We start from the raw sequence: 21,837 nt of genomic DNA, 5'->3' as shown, positions 1-21,837 counted from the left end.
TATGCAAATGAAAAGGAAAAAAAAATAAGGGTATGAGTATCACATATTCAACAAAAAGATGTCTTAAAGTATTTTCAAAATATAAGGAATAAAGGAGTACTTAACCCAAGATATAGTGACTAACAAGTATTTGCCTTAAAATTTATAGTGTTGCGAGAGAATTAGATAAGCAAAATCGACTAAACCGTGAAGATTAGCTTGTTATCATGAACTAAACCACCATATAATATTTTTGTGCTCATAGTTAAGTTAGATCATATCATCATATCTGGTTGGGGTGTGACATTTCACATTTTCATTTATATATAATAACTAAAATATTTTTGTTGGTCATGTGTTAAGCTACGCAAAGTATAATTTCTCCACATGCTAACGATATGTAATTAAATTTTAAAAACAATGATGACGATTGGTAGGGATAAAACATATCTAAAATTCAACCATAAAAATATTAAATTTATATAAGTCAACTTTTACAGGTTTGTGAATTCAATTCTTGTTTGGTAAGTAAACCTGGTTCTAAACTTGTCATATATAGGATATTGTAAACTATTCGTAAAAGATAACGAAAGCAATAAGACAGTACGTGGCAGATTTGATTTCCATTCGTTTATTACTAAATAAATTTTTTAACAATATTTTCACAAAAAATTAACTTAAGGTCGTGCGTGCATTCAATACTCAACAGATAATTAAGTCATGAAGCAAGCAATTAATCACAACAATTTATTTAGCCCCAAGAGCCAAATACCACACATGCAAATCACGTGATATGCTTTGCCTTCCCCACTCTTCCCCTATAAAAAGCTTTTCCAAAATAAAAGATTGAACAAATAATAAGCAAGACAAAAAACCAATCACTACACAAAAAAATTAGTGAAAAACAAAGAGAAATGGAAGAGAAAATTCACAGAGCTCATGTCTTGATAGTTCCATATCCAAGCCAAGGTCACATAAACCCCACTTCCAATTTGCCAAACGCTTAGCTTCTAAAGGTCTGAAAATCACTTTAGCTCTAACAAACTTCATTTACAAATCCACAAACCCATCACAGCCAGCCGGTTCAGTTCAAATCGACACCATATCGGACGGCTATGACGATGGCGACTTAACGAAAGCTGAAATCATCCATGCTTTTTTCCAAAATATGGAAGCTGCAGGCTCAAAAACCCTAGCTGAACTCATCACAAAATACAAAACCACTTCAAACCCTATTGATTGTGTAGTCTATGACGATTTTCTTTATTGGGCTCTTGATGTTGCAAAAGGTTTCCGTTTGTTTGCTGCCGCTTTTTTCACTCAAACTTATGCTGTTAACTTTATATATTATCTTGTTCATCATGGATTGTTGAAGCTTCCCGTTTCTTCGACGCCGGTTTCGATTCCGGGGTTGCCGTTACTGGAGCTTCAAGACATGCCATCTTTCATTGGTGTTCAAGGGAAATATTCTGCTTACTTTGAGATGGTGTTGAATCAATTCTCCAACGCAGATAGAGCTGATCTTTTGTTTGTCAATACGTTCTATGAGTTGGAAAGTGAGGTAGGTTAATTTTACATCTAATGATAACTTTTAACTTAGTGTTATTTTTATTTTTTTTTCTAAAACGGATTTTGTAGTATATTTGCATCCAAAGACCCTTTTTTTAAAAATTCCAGCGCTAATTAGTTATTTCTAAAAAGTAAGCGCTTTTCTAAATGTTTCTAAGAGGATTTTAAATTAGGGAGGATGACACTTTCATTCATCTAAAATTTGTTTTATCATTTTGGTTCCGAACAAATTTTTATTCTTCATGTCGCTTCTGGCGTTGAAACTTTGAGAAAATAAATGTGATATTTTCATATACCCATAAAAAATATGCGGGAAGTATGAAACCCAATAATCGATTTTGTGAATTATAAATAGTTGAAAAAAATATTGAATGATAAGCTCTAGGCAATTTTGCGATCACTAAAACATTTTCACAAACTTTTATCTAAACAGGTGGCGGATTCAATGGCTAAATTCTGTCCAGTGCTCACAATTGGTCCAACGATTCCACCTTTCTACCTAGACAGCAGAATCCAAAACGACAACGGTTACGATCTCAATCTCTTCACATTAGACAAATCCATCTGCATCAATTGGCTCAACAAAAAGCCCGAACGATCTGTTGTTTATGTGGCATTCGGAAGCATGGCTTGTTTAGCCAATAAACAAGTGGAAGAACTGGCGTGGGGCTTGAAGAAAAGTTCTTTTTATTTCCTGTGGGTAATAAGAGACACAGAGGAAACAAACAAGCTCCCAAAACGGTTTGTTAATGAGATTGGCGATAAAGGTTTGATTGTCAATTGGAGCCCTCAGATAGAAGTCCTTTCAAATAAAGCACTTGGTTGCTTTTTAACACATGCTGGGTGGAATTCAACTATTGAGGCATTGAGCTTGGAGGTGCCTATGGTGGCGATGCCACAATGGACGGATCAGCCAATGGACGCGAAGTTTATTGAAGATGTTTCGAAGGTTGGAGTTAGGGTTGGGGTTGATGGAGATGGGATTGTGAGAAGAGATGATATTGAGAGTTGTATTAGAGAAGTGATGGAGGGTAAAAGTGGGAGAGAAATGAAAATCAATGCTAAGAAATGGAGGGACTTGGCTATTGAGGCAGTTAGTGAAGGTGGTACTTCAGATAAAAATATTGATGAATTTATATCTAAGTTTACCACTTAGAATATCTTTATTTCTCACGTCTTCGTTTTTAATTTCGGAAAATTTATATTTGATGATGAACATATGATGCTAATGATCAATATTACTTCCAATTTATATCAATTTTTTTCCTTGCCAAATACATAAGTGTGGCAGTTAATAGATAAAAATATAAAAATTCTTGAACTGCAAAATATATTCTTCATGTTAATTGGGCAGGAGGCGATGGTGTAAATCCCAGCCCAATTTGATTTAACATTTCTCTTTAATTTTTTGACTTTGACTGTTTAACTGCTATGACTAAAAGCATAAGTTACAAAGTGTCTATACAATATACATAAAATTTTCCAATCCTTAAATTTCTCATTATAAACACCTCTTAAACCCAACCTCAAATCATCTCAGAATTCATTACAAAACAGAACAGCACTTGTTCCAATTTTTAATAAATTATTCCATCATTGAAAAAATCTCCAATTTTGCAGTGGACATGCTGATGTACTGAAAATTCTTTCAAAATCTATTGAAAATAGTTTACTTTTCAGACAATGTCAAACCTACCAAATCATTTTCTGCTTTGAACATACTTACTTTGAAAATATAAAACAATTTATCCTTTAATCATAAAATCATGAAAATGTTTAAATCATACTGCACATATATTCAAATTACTGTTTCAAATTTCATAACTTTTGAAGAAGTTTAGGTATAGAACGATAAAATAATTTCACAATTCATGATATTGGAAAAAGAGATTTTTAGGTTCCATACTTATGTTTGAAAAATCATATAAATTTAATTCTGATTCGACTAACTTGAAACAAATTTGAAAACATTCTTAAAGATGTCTAGCGTTTAATATACAAAACTTAGAATCAAATCAATTTGTACTAATTACTATTTCAAAACAACCCACTATCAGGATATTTTCTTGCAAAATCTATTATTGCAACTACTACCTGTTTGATCTCATGTTTCTTTCCCCTATTTTACTTGTCTAAGAAGAAGAGTTTCTTCTTCTTATCTTCTTCGCTTCTTTTCGGTCTTTTCTCTCTTTTTCTTCTTGTTAGCCTAAAGGGCTACATATAATGTAATTTTGATGATAACAAACATGTGTCTTAGTAAAAATAATAAATATTGTATTTCACATTTTCACTAGTTTTTTAAGGATAATATTTATGCAAGTGAATCAAGTGAAATCAAGATTGAAGACACTCAACGGACAACAGCGACATCAAGAATATAGTTTAGAGCTCAACGAACAAATTAGTGCGATAAATTCTTGTAAAGCTGGTATGATTTAATTGATGCATGATTTAGCATTTGAGAAGCTCAAGAGATTAATTTAATTAAATACTTTTCATAAACTAAAAGGTTTTATTTTTATAAAGTAAAGTATTTTGTGGATTTAAGTAATTTAGACTTAAATGCTAAGATTTGAAATCTTTGATTTTAATAAGTATTAAATTTTGGAGTTGGACGTTTTTACAAATATTTGAAACGTTTTGGGTCATACTATAATTTAAGAATATTTTGGACTAAAGTGAAAGAATTTGAGAACTTTGAAAAATATGAGTATTATGTTGAAAAGGACCTTTGTGCGAAATAATTAAATCTTCGGGGCCATATCATAATTTCAGAAAGTTTGGGAAAGACAACTATTCTTAGGAAATTCTTGAAATTGGACCTATTTGCAAAGTTTTATGACGTTTTGGGCTATAGTATAATTATAGAAAGTTTTGGGCCAAAGCATAGTTTTAGTGAAGATTGTTACTGTAGCAAAATTTAAAAATAACGGTAATATCACTGTTCCTGAGCGGATAGCCGGATAATCAAGCGGCTAACCACTTGGGCGCGGGAATTTGCCTATAACGGCTAGTTTTTGGGCTTTCACTATAAAAACTCAACTCAAACTTCATTCTAAGGACTAATACAAAGAAAAACAAGATCATATAACATATATTGAGCTTCCATTTGGTAAATCATCATTTATTGAATCATCATTGAGCTATAATTTGTTATCTACTCTTAAAGAGAGTTTCATTGTTGTGATTTTCATTTCTCATCAATTTGTGAGTGTACAAGTGTGAGAAACACTTGGGGTGAAGAGAATGGGGAGATAATCTCTTGTTGTAAAGGTCCGTTGACACCTTGGAAGTCAATTGTAAACATTTGAAGCCTTGGGAGGCTTGGATAGTGAAATCCTCAAGCTGAGTGTGCTTGGAGGAGTGGACGTAGGCGAGGATAGCCGAACCACGTAAAAATCCTTGTGTTTGTTTTCTCTTCCCTTACTCTATTAATATTGTGCTTGATTGAATTTATTGTTTTTGATTTGATTAAGGCAATAGATTAAATTGTTGTGCGAATTGTATTGCATATTTTTAAAATCTCAATTCACCCCCCCTCTTGGGTTGCATAACTTGCATTTCACTTCTTTCTATCTTCTTTCTCTCTTCTCGCTCTTTTCTTTATCTTTCTTCCTCTCTTTGCCGATCTCTCTCTCTCTCTATCTCTTTCTTGCAAAATGAATATGGCATATTTTTCTTTTTATTCTTAAGGGCTAGCCTAGCTAAGAGCTAGGAAAAGATTAAAATACCCTTATCTATTGAAATGACAAAAATTTCTTAGAAGAGATGGGTTATTATGACTAAAATGTCGTAGAAGAATTGGGATATTACACAATTAATGGCTAATGGCTACATGTAATTTTAATTAGGAATTGAATATTTCCAGTACTGATTTGTGTTAAGAAGTCAATAAAATGGCTTCCAAATTCAAAATTACAAGTTGTAGAATATTTGGAATTTGACAATCCTGCACCGAATAAAGAAAAATTGAAAAGTTAGCAAAATTTGTCAAATTGATAGAGATGAAGATTGACAAATTGCAGAGAGGTTAGGTGGAATAGTGCAAGCTTGAAGCCTATAAATTGAAGCCATTTTTTCGTTCCAAATCATCCCTAAATTTGTTAAGCTTATAAGTTTCTAAGCTTTTGAGAGAAGTGAGAGAAGTATGTCTGGGAAATTTATATTTCCTACAGAGTGTGAGAGTATTGGGTATATTTGGGTTTCTGGGAAGTGAGATTCATTACTCAAATATTGTACTCAAATAATTATTAATAATACAATGATTTTTCTCTTGCTCCCGTGGACGTAGGCATATTGCTGAACCACGTAAATTTTGTGTCCTTTTAATTTTTTGTGATTATTTGGTGCGCTTAATTCTACATTCCACACACAAAAAGTGGTATTAGAGCCGACAGTTCGTACTTGGGGGCATACAGTTTTGTTCATGTATACGATATTGTTCACGTATGGTACTGTTCACGAATACAGTGGAGATGACCATTTGTACTTGGAAGACAGTTTATTGTAAGTAGTGTGTATTTCTGCATGTGTAGAAAAGTTCTGTCAATAAGGCGATAAGAGCCAAAGAAGTCTAGATTTTAAGTAGGACTGTTGTGATCCCTTTATTCTCCTGAAAACTTTCTTGGTGCATTTATTCACGTGAAATTAACATCATAGAGGTTGCTTTTCAAGTGAAAATAATTCGTTGAGAAAATGGTAGAAGGTGAAACTTCTAGAATTGGGTAGAGATCTACCGAGATTATTTTAGGAGACACTTTAGGTAGGAGGTGAGATTTGTTAAATCATTATTCAGCACCTGTTATAGGAGGCCAAAAGAGCAATGTTGAAAATTTTGATGAGAAAATCAACTTCGGCATGTGGAGGTGCGAATTATGGATGCCTTTATTCAAATCGATCTCGTTATTGTTCTGAAAAATAAAAGACACTTGTATGATGAAGAAATTTGGGATTATATGAACGAGAAAGCATGTGGTCATATCATATCTTGTTTGACCGAAGAGGTGAACTACTTGGTGAAAGATAAGGAGTATGCGATGACTTTGTGGCATACATTCGAATGAAGCTTGAGGTGTCAATGCACGATCATGTCTCAAGATTTAAAAAATTACTTACTGATTTGAAGAATCCTGATGAAGATATTAAGGATGAAGTTAAGGCTATGATTTTGTTACACTCACTACCAAAGGAATATAGGCATTTCGTTACTCCCTTGATATATGGGAAAAGTGTGATCATCTTCAAAGATATTTGCACAGCATTGACCAATTTAGAAATTCAAAATAATGATAAACATTCTGAAAAAGCATTGTCTGAAGCATTGTTAACTAGAGAAAGGGCGATGGAGAAAAAGAAGAAGCGTGGTGGAAAGGATTCTCGAATCAAATCGAGAAGTAGAAATATAACTCGAGACGAGTGTGCTTTTTGTCATGAAAATGGTCATTGGATGAAAGATTGTCCAAAGGCTCAAAAGAGAGATGAGAAGAAACCAGCAGCAGCAAACATGGCACGTAAAGATGAGGACTCTGATTATTCACTAGGTGTTACTGCTGCAGCATACGTGGCTAGTTCGAGTGAGTAGATACTTGATACTGGAGCAACCTATCATTTGTGTCCCATTAAAGAAGGGTTTACGGATTTTCATAATCTGAAATCTTGTGCAATTGTGATAGAGAATGATCAACCTTGTCGCGCAATGGGGATAGGTACAGTTCGGCTCAAGTTATTTGATGGAATGGTCAGAGAACTCAAAGAGGTTAGATTTTTTCCAGTTTTAAAGAAAAATCTAATTTCTGTGGGTACATTGGAAGCTAAAGACTACAAGATTACTATCGAAAATGGCACAATGAAGTTTACACATGGGGCTATGGTTATTCTGCAAACGGTTCGGCGTCATAACTTGTATTATTTAAAGGGAAGTACAAGTGATGAAGTAAACACTTCAATGGCACTACACGGCACTACTGAGCTATAGCACGTACGACTGGCACATGCTAGAGAAAAGTCTTTGCAAACTTTAATGAGGCGATGGCTTTTAAAAGGTGTTAGAAACTGTAAAATGAAGTTTTGTGATCATAGTGTGGTAGGCAAGAAAACAAGGGTCAAGTTTGGCACGGCTAATCACAATACTCGTGAGATCCTTAAATATGTTCACAATGATGTACGGAGATGGAAAAAATTGGTGGAGACTCAAATTGGCAGAAAGATCAAAGTATAGCATTCTGACAATGGGAGTGAATATACTTCTGATCTGTTCTTGCAAGTATGCTAGAGTGAGGGGATAAAAAAATATTTTACGGTGAGACATACTCCGCAACAAAACGGTGTGGCTGAGCATATAAATCGTACTTTACTGGAGAAGGTATGGTGTATGCTATCTAATATTGGTTTAGATAAAAAAATTCGGGTTGAGGCTGTGAGCTATGCAAGTCACTTGATAAATTAGTTGCCTTCTACTACAATTAGAGGTAAAACTCATATGGAAATGTGGTCTGAAAAGCATGCACAAGACTATAATTCCCTTCGTATATTCGAGTGTCCAGCTTATTATCATGTCAAAGATGGTAAACTAGATTCTCGTGCTAGAAAAGCTATCTTTGTTGGATTTAAAGGTAGAGTAAAAGCCTTTAAACTTTGGGATCTCAGAGATAAAAAGTTTGTTTGTAGCATAAATGTTGCGTTTGATGAAGCTTCAATGATGAAAACTTCAAGTTCTCAGCAGGTGGAGAACAAGACCACGTTGGTATTACAACGAGTGGAGTTTGATGTAACTTCATATGTACCAATTAGTTCTACATCAGAGAAGGGTTAAACTATAGAGGTGACACCCAGAGTTGAAGAAGAGATTGTTTCTTCTGATGTCCCAAAAAATGAAGAAACAATTGATGATGTAGATATGATGATTTTATAGCAATAAGGAGGCCAAGAAGAGAGATAAAGAAATCAGGATAGCTTACTAAAGACATGGTGGTAGCCTATGCACTTCCAGTTATTAATGGTGACATCTCCAACACTTTCAGTGAAGCATTACGCAACAGTGAAAGTGATCAGTGCAAGTTAACCATGGAGAAAGAGATGAAATCTCTCCATCAAATTTAGACTTAGGAACTTATGAAGTTTCCAAAGGGGAAATTGGTTATTGGCAATAAATGGGTCTACACCAAGAAACAAGAATCTCCAAATCAGACAACTCTTCGATACAAGATAAAGCTTGTAGCAAAAGGTTTTACTCAGAAGGAATGTATTGATTATAATGAAGTATTCTCTCCAGTTATAAAACATACTTCCATTCATATCCTACTTGCCTTGGTAGTTGAATATGAGTTAAAGTTGGCTCAATTGGATGTTAAGACGGCATTCTTGCATGAATATTTGGAAGAGAAAATTTATATGACTCAGTCTTATGGTTTCAAAGTTGCTGGAAAGGAGAATCATGTGTGCAAATTGATTAAATCTTTGTATGGACTAAAACAGTCACCAAGTCAGTGGTATAAAAAATTTAATCAATTTATACAAGGGCAGAAATTCACCAAAAGTGAACATGATCACTGTGTTTATTTTAGAAGACTATTAGATAGAGCTTTCATCTATTTGTTACTCTATGTCGATGATATACTTATTGCTTCAAAGAACAGAGGTGAGATTAAAAGATTAAAGAAACAGCTAGCTTTTGAGTTCAAGATGAAAGACTTGGGTGATGTATAGAGAATACTTGGGATGGAGATTCGTAGAGATAAGAAGAATGGTAGCGTATGATTGACTCAAAAGTCTTATCTGAAGAAAGTGCTAGAAAGATTCGGTATGAATGACAAAACTAAACCGGTATGTACACCTCTAGCTCCTCACTTTAAATTAAGTTGTTCTTCATGTCCTTCATCACAAAAGGAGCAGGAGTACATGGCTCATGTTCCATATGCTAGTGTTGTGGGTAGTCTTATGTATGTTGTGGTGTGCACAAGGGCTGATATATCTCAAGCCATCAGTATAGTTAGTCGATGCTTGTATAATCCGAGTAAAGATCATTGGCTTGTAATGAAGTGGATTCTTCAATATCTGTATGGAACAATGGATGTTGGTTTATTATTCAAGAAACATTGTGGTCAACAATGTATTAGGTATTGTGATTTTGATTTTGCTGGAGATTTAGATAAGCGAAGACCAACAACAGGCTACATATTCACATTGGGTGGAAGTCCGGTTATTTGGACGTCGATTTTATAATCGACAATTGCTCTGTCTACTACGGAAGCAGAGTACATGGCAGCAACTGAAGCTGTAAAGGAAGTTATCTGGTTGAAAAGCTTGTTTGATGATTTGGGAGTAATCCAAGAGAACATCAAGGTCTTTTGTGATAACCAAATTGAGATATTCCTCGCGAAGAATCCAACATATCACGCTCGGATAAAACACATGGATGTGAAATATCATTATGTGAGAGAGGTTATCGAGAGCGGTGATGTGTTATTGAAAAATATCGATACCAAGGATAACCCATCAGATATGATGATGAAGGTATTTTTTGGAGTTAAGTTTTAACACTACTTAAAACTAATCCAAATCATTCGATTGTGTTAAGTTATTTCCTTCGGGAATTTTTGAACTACGGTTGGCTTGATCTCAAATTTGTGGGTACGTAGGCAGCCACAGAGATGTAGCCACTTTGGGGATAATGATCTGTTGGTAGTCTGCTCAGATTTGGACAAATCTTTACCTAGGTGAAGAATTGTTAAGAAGTCAATAAAATGACTTCCAAATTCAAAATTGCAAGCTATAGAATATTTGGCATTTGACAATCCTACACCGAATGAAGAAAAATAGAAAAGTTAGCAAAATTTGTCAAATTGACAGAGATGAAGACTGACAAATTGCAAAGGGGTTAGGTGGAATAGCGCAAGCTTGAAGCCTATAAATTGAAGTCATTTCTTCATTCCAAACCATCCCTAAATTTGTTAAGCTTATAAGTTTCTAAACTTTTGAGAGAAGTGAGAGAAGTATGTCTGGGGAATTTATATTTCCTATAGAGTGTGAGGGTATTAGGTATATTTGGATTTCTGGGAAGTGAGATTCGTTACTCTAATATTGTACTCAAATAATTGTTAATACTACAATTATTTTTCTCTTACTCCCGTAGACATAAGCATATTGCCGAACTACTTAAATTTTATGTTCTTTTATTTTTTTATAATTATTTGGTGCGCTTGATTCCGCATTCCGCGTACAATAATTTGAATATAGTTAATTTGAACAATATTGCCCTCACACCAATGGCTATATGAAATGACATATTTCTCTTCATTTCAAATTACACGACTATATATAACAAGAGACAGCACATGACAAATGCAAATTGCTATAGCAAACACTTCCCCTCCTCCTTGATATGCATCAATTCAATTTGATAGCGTTCAGACACGACAGAATTCAAACACAATGGAAGTTATTAAGAATAACCTGGTGGTGCACTACAGTTATTTGACTCTGTTGTATCTTGGGACAGACGCCATGCAATTCTAAAGCACAACAGTAGGAGGTGCAAAAAACTGTGGTAACCTCAGGTTTGCGCTAGCATTCTTATAGGTATTTAATATTAATATTATTATTGTTTCAATTGTAATTATTGTGATTTTGTATAGTTGCAATTGTAATTCTTTAATTAGTAAAATTAGCTACAGATGGAGGAACAAAACCTCTAAATTGATTTTGTGTCAAATCTAGGACAATAAGAGACCTCAAGTTCCATATTTCCCTTAGAATAGAAAACTCTACGAAAGAGGCACAATCCATTCCAGTGAATAGCAAACCGAAAGTGAACTACGAAAGAGGCAGAATCCATTCAAGTTTCTCAAGTTACCAAAGGAAGGAGGTATTGAACCACTAAGTTGATTAATGCTCAAATTTAATTCTGAGAGAGACTTCAAGTTTCTCATATTAGGAAGAATAGAACTAGAAAGAGAATTTTCATTAACAAACAACTGTAAGTTGTTCAGTACACCTAAAGAAGAAGGAATTGAACGGTTCAAATTGTTGGAGTGCAAGAGAAAGAACTTTCAAATGAGTTAGTAGGCAAATTTCGGGAGGTACTTTTCCTGAAACATTGTTATCATATAGAGAAAGGAACAGAACCTTGGAGAGATTACCGATTTGAGGCGGGATGATACCATATAATTCATTAAAGCTGAGATCAAGAAAAGATGAGGAAACAATGAGACTGAAAACTCATGAAATGTACCACTTAATCCTGTATTTTTAAGGCTGATGTTGATGACTCTTCCGGCGTCATTGCAACTGATTCTGGATCGACCACACAGGCTTTTTATTTTATGAAAAATTGGTGGTGGCATTTATCCAGGATGGAAGGAGAGATCGGTTATGGCTTTGAAGGTTTGCTTTCTATTTTAGAAAAAATTTAACGCAAAAAATAGATCAAGAAAACAAAAACTACTGTATTCTTCTTTTCTTTTTCTTTTTTTTTTTTGGGAAAAGAAAAACTACTGTATTCATTGGCATTGAAATGGAACATTGGTTCGGAAAACAAGCACAATGGGAATTAAATTTATAGAAACTATACAAGAGAAATATAACTATTCAGGACTGGATATCGATTTGAAGTCAAGGCGTCAAGTAAAGCTTAGTGAAAACACAAAGAAACGAAACGAAAAAAATTAATTCGGAAATCAATAGATCTTTTTTAGTTTTATATTTTTTTTCACTAAAAGAAAACAGGGCATTTGTAATTAAAATATTCACAAAGTTAGTTTGCTAAATATTAAAATTTATTTTTTATTAAAATTTTGTAAATTTAATTTATTAAGCATGGCTTTTCGTTAAAGGAAAAATATTTCATCCAAATAACAGGCCTCACATCAGCTGCAGAAAACAAACAGTTTCTTAAATTTGTTTTTGCTATTTCAATCTTTATAAATTTTTAATATCCCATCTCATCACCGGTGTTCAAAAATTTATAGAAAAACACGCGGTTGAAGGTTAAAAATTATGTAATCCATCTAAGCTCACAGAACATATATTCCTTAAGGAATAGCTTAGCTTTATCTGATTTTCTACCCAATACAAAAGAAATATCAAAATTTGATGGGATCAGTAATGATGTTGCGTTTATTTAAAATTATGTAGTAATAACCGCTCACCTCCTAAAATTCTGTAAATGTACCCCCACTTCAAAAAATAATTACAAAAAATTCATGTAATTTTTTATAATTTCAAATAAAGAAGAAATTTTGACAATTAACAATTAAAATCCTCATTTAAAAAAAAAAATCACGTTACTTTTTTATTCCCTTTGGCCACTAAAGTGTCTTTGAAAAATTTTCCATACGAAGTTTGAAAATAAAGTTGTGCAGAAAGCATGGAGTTAATTTAATATTTAGTTTTATAACCTATCTAATCTAACATTTTGAATTGAAATTTTCAATACTCCTATGTGTATATAGCACATAATTTGACAGCCAATAGATTCCTTAAAGTATTATGTTATAAAGATTTTTATTAGTTTCATTAAAAATTAATAATCATTTAATAAAGTAATAATAATAAATCATTCGAAAAAATTATAAATTAAATTATATTAAAAAATTTATTGAAGTTTAAAAAAATTTATGGGTATTTTGATACTTTTATCTTATAACAGCAATAAAATAATCAACTTAAGCTACATTTGGGAGCCTTTGGGAACCACTAATTCGACAGTAATATGGCAACTAAAACATGTGAACAAATTTCTTGGGTCAATGGTGCTTGTCATTAACAAACTACATCCCAAGACTGATTTATGGTGCTTGACTGCCTCCAACGCTCCAAAAGATCGAATCAACAAAATGGCGTACAACCATAAGCACATGTAGTTTGCACGCAACGTATTGTCATGTTGCAATAAATAAATGCTTCCCAAAACACTATTAAAGTTTAATTTCACATCGTGAAAATAGGAATTAATTAGATCCAATAGTCAACAAAAGCATTTATTGCTCAAACTGAAGAAAATTAAGAAGACAAATAGATCGAGGATTACAGAAAAATCACTTCAACAAAAAGGCTCTTGTGTGACATTATACTCACCCGTCTCACATATCTACAATCAAATTTTGGATTTTCTTAATGGTGGAGATATTTGCACCCCACTTTTAGAAAATAATTACAATGAATTCATATTATTTCTAACAAATAGAAATTAACAAAAGTTTGTAAAATTAATCAATTAAATCCTTTTCATAACTTTTCTTATTTAGGTTTCTTTAACCATCTTTGACTATAATTGTTGCTTTGATATAGGCTTTATTTGACTCTTTCACTCTTATGATATAAAATGACCAAATTGCACAAAAACATGAGTTATTGTATCTAATAGTTTAGATATTTAAGTTTTTTTTACTAATAATCTAATTTTTTAAAATAAAATTTAATAATTGTTTTCAATACCCTAATGAAGAGTGATGCTAGAGTAACAAATTTTTTATTAATTTACTTTGTACAAACTGATATGGTATAAATTCATTGGTTAGACAAAAATATGAAATAATAAAAATAAATCATGTGAACAAAGAGCTATTTAATCCAAGTAATTGAATTATGTTATGTTAGTTTGCACAAAACAAATTTGAACAAAAGTTTGTAACTTTGTCTTTGCTCCGATGTAAAGGACCTAAATTGGACAAGCTAGTAGTTTACTTAGGTATTATGCTATAAAGATATTATGTTTGTTTAGATAATACATCATTTGGAAACAATGAATTTTGTATAAGATTGAAAAAAAAAATTAATGTTAAAGTACGTTTTGCACTTTTATCTTATAAGGGTAAAATAGTTAATCTAAACTTATATTAAAGCAATCAAATATAATAAAAAATTAAGTCACGAAAAAAAGTTAATATTGATTTAATTAATTAATTCTCCAAAATTATTCTTTATTTAAAATTTTAAAAATAATGTGCACTTTTTGCAATTATTTTCTACTATTAAGGTGGGTTTACAGAAATTGTGGGGTGGAATTATCACCGCGGGGTGGGATATTTCTACCCTACTATTTTTGTAGACATACCACACATTCACACTATTTTTGGTAACATATAAATCAGCAAAAAGATTATACTATTAATTGATTACATCCTCCTTATGAATTTTTTCTCACTTAAGTTTTTTTGACAATCTTAGGCTATTAAGATTGCTTTAACACAAGTTTTATTTGATTATTTTACCCTTGTGACAAAAAATGACCCCAGTTACCCAAGAAATACGTGGTCTTGTATTTAATAGTTTATATATTTAATTTTGTGACCTATAATCTAACTTTTTTAAATGAAAATTTTCAATATCTTACATGACAAATGATACAAATTTGGTAGCTCGATAATTTAGATGAGCATGGTACTTTAAAGACATTATGTAAGTTTAATTAAAGATTAATAATCATCCTATTAAAGTAGAATTGACACATAACTTAGAGACAATGTATTTTGTATAAAATTAAGTTGAAATAAATTTTTTAATTTTTTTTGTGTAAATTTAGGATAAGGCAATCCGAGTAGTTAAACATAATAAAAAAAATTTAGATCACAAAAAAAAGATGGATTTAATTAATCAATTCTCCAAAATTATTCTTTATTTGAAATTTTTTAAAATAATGTAAAATTTTTGTAATTATTTTCTAGAAGTGGGGAGGGTTTACAAAATTAGTAGAATGAAAATATCACCGCCTTTAAATTTTAATATTCCAATTTACATTTGAATGATAATCGTAATTTTTCAACATGGATACCCCTTCCAACCTTTTGACAAACACATTAAATTAGACTGGAAGTACGATTTTAATAATAAAAGAGCCCCAAAATATATGGGTATTAGAAAAAGTTAGAACCTAATTAGTAAAAGTGAGAAACGTTAGAGACCCAAGTGTCTTCCATCCAACAAATTAAAAATAAAAATAGAGGCAATCAAATTGATTTTATGAAAGGAGGTTGAAATTTATAGTATTACGCGAGAATTAGATAAGGAAAATCTAGACTTTGAAGACTACCTTGTTGTTATGAATAATACACCATATATCTTCTTCGCTGATTCTTAAGGTAGATCATATATTTCACGATCATCATACATGGTTGGGGTGAGACATTTTAATATTTCCCAATTTTTATGATTCGCATGCCGACAGTATGTAATTTACAAATCATGAAAACGACAATGACGAATGACGATTAATTGATAGGGGATGCAATATCTTGTAAATTCCAATATAAAAAAATATTAAGTTTATTATTTAACCTTTGCAAGTTTATGAATTCAATTCTTGTTTCGCAAGCACACTTAGTTCAATAACTCGTCTTTCATCCACACCCCGTTTCTCATAGAATATTGTAAATTATTCTTAAAAAATAGTGCAAGCAATAATAAAGACTGTGCGTGCTGGATTTGATTCCATTTGCTTGTTGACTAAATGAATTTTTCATATAAACTTCAGAAAAACTTCGCTTTAACAACAATTAACTTGAGATCATGCATGCATTCAACACTCGACAGATACCTAGGTATTGAAGATAATTAATCGCAATAATTTATTTAGCCACGTGATCCAAATATCTCACGTGCAAATCTCGTGACATGTTTTGCCTTCCCGACTTCCTTCCCTATAAAGAGCTTATCCAAAATAAGAGACTGAACAAATAGTAAGCAAGAGTAGCTCTATCACTTCACAAAAAAATTAGTAAAAAAAAAAAAAAGAGAAAATGGAAGAGAAAAATATCCACAGAGCTCATGTCTTGATAGTTCCATATCCAAGCCAAGGTCACATAAACCCCACTTTCCAATTTGCCAAACGATTAGCTTCTAAAGGTCTGAAAATCACTTTAGCCATAACAAACTTCATTTACAAAACCAAAAAACCATCTCAGCCCTCCGATTCAGTTCAAATCGACACCATATCGGACGGCTATGACGACGGTGGCTTCTCGGAAGCAGAAAGCATCGATGCTTATTTGCAAAACATGGAAGTTGCAGGCTCAAAAACCCTAGCTGAACTCATCACAAAATACAAAAGCTCTTCAAATCCTATTGATTGTGTAGTCTACGACGCTTTTCTTTATTGGGCTCTTGATGTTGCAAAAGGTTTCGGTTTGTTTGCTGCCGCTTTTTTCACTCAAACTTGTGCTGTTAACTTTATATATTATCTTGTTCATCATGGATTGCTGAAGCTTCCCGTTTCTACAACGCCGGTTTCGATTCCCGGGATGCCGTTACTTGAGCTTCAAGACATGCCATCCTTCATTGGTGTTCAAGGGCAATATCCAGCTTACTTTGAGATGGTGTTGAATCAATTCTCCAACGCAGATAGAGCTGATCTTGTGCTTGTCAATACTTACTACAAGTTGGAAAGTCAGGTTAGTTAATTTTACGGCTAATGGTAAATTTTGACTTTGCGTTATTACTTTTCTATATAGATGGCCGACTGCCGTGCAGGTCACGGGGCACGGTATATGTCTTTACGGCGGCATGACACTTTTTTGTAGGATATACGGCACGACATGTCACACATGCAGGCTTGACTGAGCTTAGAAAATTGATTTTGAATTTTGAAGTTAGCAATTAAGTCAACTTTTTTCTCTCTCTCTTTTTTTTTTTTTTTTTACTTTTATCTACAATTATGTCAATTATTTTCACTAGATGGGAAAAAATAGGAGAACTTAGGGGAGAGAAGAATTAAGAGAGGTCCCAATCCTAATTTTAAATCTAATGATAAATATTTACTTTAGTTGTCATTTTTATAAAACGTATTTTTAACTGTATTTTGCATCCAAAGATCCATTTTTCAAAAAGTACTTTTCTATATTACTGTTTGTAAGATGACTTTTAATTGGAAGAACGCATGACACTTTCGTTCATCTAATAATTTGATTTTATCACTTGCCTCTCGAGAAACTTTTTAATACCTCTTTCGTTGTTAAAACTGACATTTAAATTAAAGCAACATTTGAAAGGGTCGAAAGTGCGCTATTCTCCCTTAAATTATTTCAAAGTGTCAATAATACTCTCAAACACATAAAAATTTGTTGAAATTGTGAAATCCACTAGTCGATATTCTGAATTATAAATCTTATAATAAAATATTGAATGATAAGTTCTACGCTTTAATTTTACCTTGCCTTGTTTTATTTATTTATGCAACTTTGTAATGTTTCTATTTTTTTTCCTCTTGTATATAAATTTTAGCCACAATTAATGTTGAGATCATCACTCCAGAAAGTATTGGACAATTTTTTATCTATTACAGGTGGCAGATTCAATGTCTAAATTTTGTCCAATGGTCACAATCGGTCCAACGCTTCCATCTTTCTACCTAGACAACAGAATCGTTAATGACAATGATTATGATCTCAATCTCTTTACATTGGACAAATCCATCACCATGAATTGGCTCAACACAAAGCCCGAAGGATCAGTCGTTTATGTATCATTCGGAAGCATGGCTTGTTTAGCCAATGAACAAGTGGAAGAACTGGCGTGGGGCTTGAAGAAAAGTTCTTTTTATTTCCTGTGGGTAATAAGAGATACAGAGGAAACAAACAAGCTCCCAAAAGGGTTTGTTGATGGGATTGGAGATAAGGGCTTGATTGTGAATTGGAGCCCTCAGCTAGAAGTGCTTTCAAATAAAGCACTTGGTTGCTTTTTCTCGCATGCTGGGTGGAATTCAACTATTGAAGCTTTGAGCTTGGCGGTGCCAATGGTGGTGATGCCACAGTGGACAGATCAGCCGACGGATGCGAAGTTTGTTGAAGATGTGTGGAAGGTTGGAGTTAGGGTTAGGGTTGATGAAGATGGGATTGTGAGAAGAGATGAGATTGAGAGGTGCATAAGAGAAGTGATGGAGGGTCAAAGTGGGAGAGAAATGAGAATGAATGCTAAGAAATGGAGCGACTTGGCTATTGAGGCAGTTAGTGAGGGTGGCACTTCAGATAAAAATATTGATGAATTTATATCTAAGTTTACAAATTAGAATATCTTGATTTCATTGTCATTTCTCTGTCTTTAATTTTGGAAAATTCATATTTGATAATAAGCAGGCGATGCTACTGATTAAGATTCCTTCCATAACTAATTTTTTTCCGACCAAAATATATGAGTGTAGTAGTTAATAGATAAAAATATAAAAATAATTTCATACTTATTTTGAATTGCAAAATATATTCATCAAGTTAATTATGTCATTAGTTAGTTTTTAGCTTTTGGTTTGTACATGTTCCATGCTGAGTTTGAGGGTTATAAATTGGATTTAAGATAACTTAAGCCCTCTAAAACTTTTAAAAATTTTATGTTACGTGTCTATTAGTGATATTGTGCTGGTAGAATTTAACCGCTTTTATATTTTTAATGTACTAATTTCATCAATGACCAAGATAAACAAGCCCTATAACATTTTCGATCGAATATTCTTTTTTTTAATAAGTGTTGTTTATATGGAAGCCTTCAAATTTGGCAAGTATTTTTCTGTTTTCTCTATTTTGTAGTTGTTCAAGAATAATTAAAATGGTACCCAAAAATGAACGATCATAAATATATGTCTTTGTCCAGCAGTCATGACAAATACTACTAAACAAATAAAACAAAAGTTCATGGGACCAAGAATATTGGTGCGGTTGTTCTCATTCGATTTTTCTTCTTCTTGACATAAGCGATGACGATGCTAACAATAACTTTTTTGGGTTACGTACTTAAATCCAATACCACAATTATCAACAGATGATTAATTCCATCCTTATTTTGAGGGTTATAAATGAAGTAACCAAATGGTCTTGTACTCTTAACAAAAATTCCATCAGCTTCGAATAAAATACTCCTCATTTCATCTAAATCTCAGGTTTCTAAGTAATTTGAACCACATATCCGTGGTGATAGCATAGTTAATCATATGACACTTTCCAGTAAAAGGTAAAAGGTGATGAATCGATTCAAAGTAAAACGTCAACGGATTGTCTTGTGGCTGGCAGCTATCTTTAAATTTTGAAAACATAAAGTGACAAAAAAAAACAGCTAAACTTTGTGCAGTAATTCTCTTACATGCCCCTTTGGTATTGTCTGGAAGCTGCACGTTGGCACGTTTCCAGATTACAAAAGATTATTTGTTACATCCCATGAGTTGAGGCCTCAGGGCCTGGGGAGTTCAGACTTTACACACACACGCACATGGGAGTTAAAATTTTAAAATCACCAACTTATTATTTTTTCACGGGCTGGCTGCAAGTCTATTGATTCGATCAGATTTGTATTAATTGACCCAAACAAAAAAATCATATTCCATCTGCCGCTCAATCAGTATCTAAAATTTTTAAAGTTTTAGAATACATGGAAACTAATACAATTAACACATACGTAAATAATATATGTAATTAAATTTTGATATAATTTTAATATAAATACATACATATCGTAATATTATTTTCTTTTTTTTATAGTTGATATGTATCATAAAATTTCTTCTCCATTAAATTCCCATGTGCTCATTGTTTCTTCGTACACACATCTTGTTTTGTGGGTCAAGTAATGTAGGCAAAGAAATCATATTAAAAGGCTATACAAACACTTTTGAATAGCAGAAGATCCATGCATGCAACAAAGGCAAAAAACAGAGTACAAGATTCTTCACAAACCAGCTAGCCAGTTACGTTTTAGCTTTTGCTATTGATTCACTCTCATGGCAGAAAACATTGTTAAAGTAAATGAGGTTACCAGAGTGACCCCGCTCGCCGACCCTAGCTCAACCACAACGGCGCCGTTCACTCTTCCTCTCACCTACTTGGACATTTACTGGTTCAAGGTTCTTCCTGTCGAACGCCTATTCTTCTACCAAGTCACTGACTTAACTCGCGATTTCTTCGACTCTGTGATCCTCCCAAAGCTCAAGCACTCTCTTTCCCTCACTCTCCTCCATTATCTCCCTCTCGCCGGCAACATCATGTGGCCCGAAGGTACCCAAAAACCAGCCGTTTACTTCTTCCCTGATAACGACGACGGCGTTTCAGTCACAGTTGCTGAGTCCTCGTCCGACAGTACCGATCTCTTCAGTCTCCTCTCCGGCAATGGAATCCGCAAAGCTGTTGAGTTTCACCCTTTGGTGCCCAATTTGCCGATATCAGACGATAAAGCTGAGATAATTGCTGTCCAAATAACTCTGTTCCTCAAAGAAGGTTATTCCATCGGTATCACATCTCACCATGCGGTTCTTGACGGCAAAAGCTCAACTTTGTTCGTAAAATCTTGGGCTTATTTGTGCAAACACTTGCAACAAAACCCCACTTGTTTGCCACCTGAACTAACTCCATTTTTGGACCGGAATGTCATCAAAGATCCGGAAGGTCGAGACATGGTGGAGTTAAATAATTGGTTTGATCACAAACAAAGTTTGAAGGTCTTGCCATTCGCAGTCTCAGTGGATCTGAGCAAATTGGTACGTGCCACATTTAAGCTGAGCCGTGAAGATATAAAGAAGCTTAGGGACAAGGTTAATGAAATTGTTACGGCAAGTGATGTGAAAAAATCAAGACAACTTCACTTATCGAATTTCGTACTTACATTAGCTTATGTATTTGTTTGCATGTTTAAAGCCAAAACGGGTAAAGCTCAAGGTAATAGAAATGCTCTTGTTGGGTTCACTGCGGATTACAGGACCCGCTTGGATCCTCCGGTGCCGGATAATTACTTCGGTAATTGTAATGGGATACATGGTGCCGTTACAGAAGCTAGTGAAGTAAAGCAAGAAAATGGGGTTGCTTTTGCTGCGGAAATGATAAGTGATTTGATCAAAGGGATAGATGCGAATGTCGCTGACGAAGGATCAGATGTGAAGATTGCAAAAATAGTAGAACATGCGAAACAAGGAGCATTTATGCTTTCGGTCGCCGGGTCGACCCGTTTTGATGTTTACGGGTCAGATTTCGGGTGGGGGAGGCCGAGGAAGGTGGAGATCGTGTCAATAGACAGGACAGGCGCCGTCTCTTTTGCGGAGAGTAAAGATGGAGGAGGAGGCGTTGAGGTTGGTGTTGTTTTGGAGAAACAAGAAATGGAGGTTTTCGCTTCTCTGTTTACTAATGGACTTAAAAAATAATTTTAAGGCATCATCCACATTTTAAAAATAAATTTAGCATTATATCTATGTACTAATATTGTTATAAAACTATGTTTCTGCGTTGCAAATGCGGAATTGTTTTTCCCCCTTCATTTTCTGGGATATTCCACAATGTCCCAGTTATTCACAAAACGTGCAAGTCAGATGAATAAGCATATGCTTCCTGA

General features: G+C 33.5%; 3 protein-coding genes across 3 annotated transcripts; all 3 read left to right on the top strand.

Moving 5' to 3' along the window:
- The first annotated feature begins 846 nt into the window (after nucleotides 1-846).
- Nucleotides 847-2,715, top strand: LOC18048055 (UDP-glycosyltransferase 74F2). The gene is given in 3 exon segments (XM_006442061.2): nucleotides 847-963; nucleotides 966-1,540; nucleotides 1,982-2,715. Coding segments are annotated over 3 exon segments (1,368 nt in total). The 5' UTR covers nucleotides 847-893; the 3' UTR covers nucleotides 2,705-2,715.
- A 13,559-nt stretch (nucleotides 2,716-16,274) lies between these two features.
- LOC18048054 (UDP-glycosyltransferase 74F2) lies at nucleotides 16,275-18,608 on the top strand. The gene is made up of 2 exons (XM_006442060.2): nucleotides 16,275-16,931; nucleotides 17,822-18,608. Exons 1-2 carry the CDS (start codon nucleotides 16,281-16,283, stop codon nucleotides 18,542-18,544), a joined length of 1,374 nt encoding a protein of 457 aa, XP_006442123.1. The 5' UTR covers nucleotides 16,275-16,280; the 3' UTR covers nucleotides 18,545-18,608.
- Nucleotides 18,609-20,067: 1,459 nt separating this feature from the next.
- On the top strand, nucleotides 20,068-21,820 carry LOC18048053 (malonyl-CoA:anthocyanidin 5-O-glucoside-6''-O-malonyltransferase). The gene has a single exon (XM_006442059.2). It carries the CDS (start codon nucleotides 20,240-20,242, stop codon nucleotides 21,647-21,649), a length of 1,410 nt encoding a protein of 469 aa, XP_006442122.1. The 5' UTR covers nucleotides 20,068-20,239; the 3' UTR covers nucleotides 21,650-21,820.
- The last annotated feature ends 17 nt before the right edge of the window (nucleotides 21,821-21,837 follow it).

Source organism: Citrus clementina, unplaced genomic scaffold (assembly GCF_000493195.1).
Source record: "Citrus clementina cultivar Clemenules unplaced genomic scaffold, Citrus_clementina_v1.0 scaffold_3, whole genome shotgun sequence".
Lineage (NCBI taxonomy): Eukaryota > Viridiplantae > Streptophyta > Magnoliopsida > Sapindales > Rutaceae > Citrus > Citrus x clementina.
The sequence above is the reverse complement of the archived record's forward strand: the minus strand, read 5'-3'. Positions and strand labels throughout refer to the sequence as shown.

Bases quoted from the DNA above. Each gene is read 5' to 3' on its own strand.
- LOC18048053 (XM_006442059.2), top strand. From the start codon at position 20,240: ATGGCAGAAAACATTGTTAAAGTAAATGAGGTTACCAGAGTGACCCCG.
- LOC18048054 (XM_006442060.2), top strand. From the start codon at position 16,281: ATGGAAGAGAAAAATATCCACAGAGCTCATGTCTTGATAGTTCCATAT. The intron at 16,932-17,821 runs GTTAGTTAATTT...TATCTATTACAG, and splicing joins ACTACAAGTTGGAAAGTCAG to GTGGCAGATTCAATGTCTAA.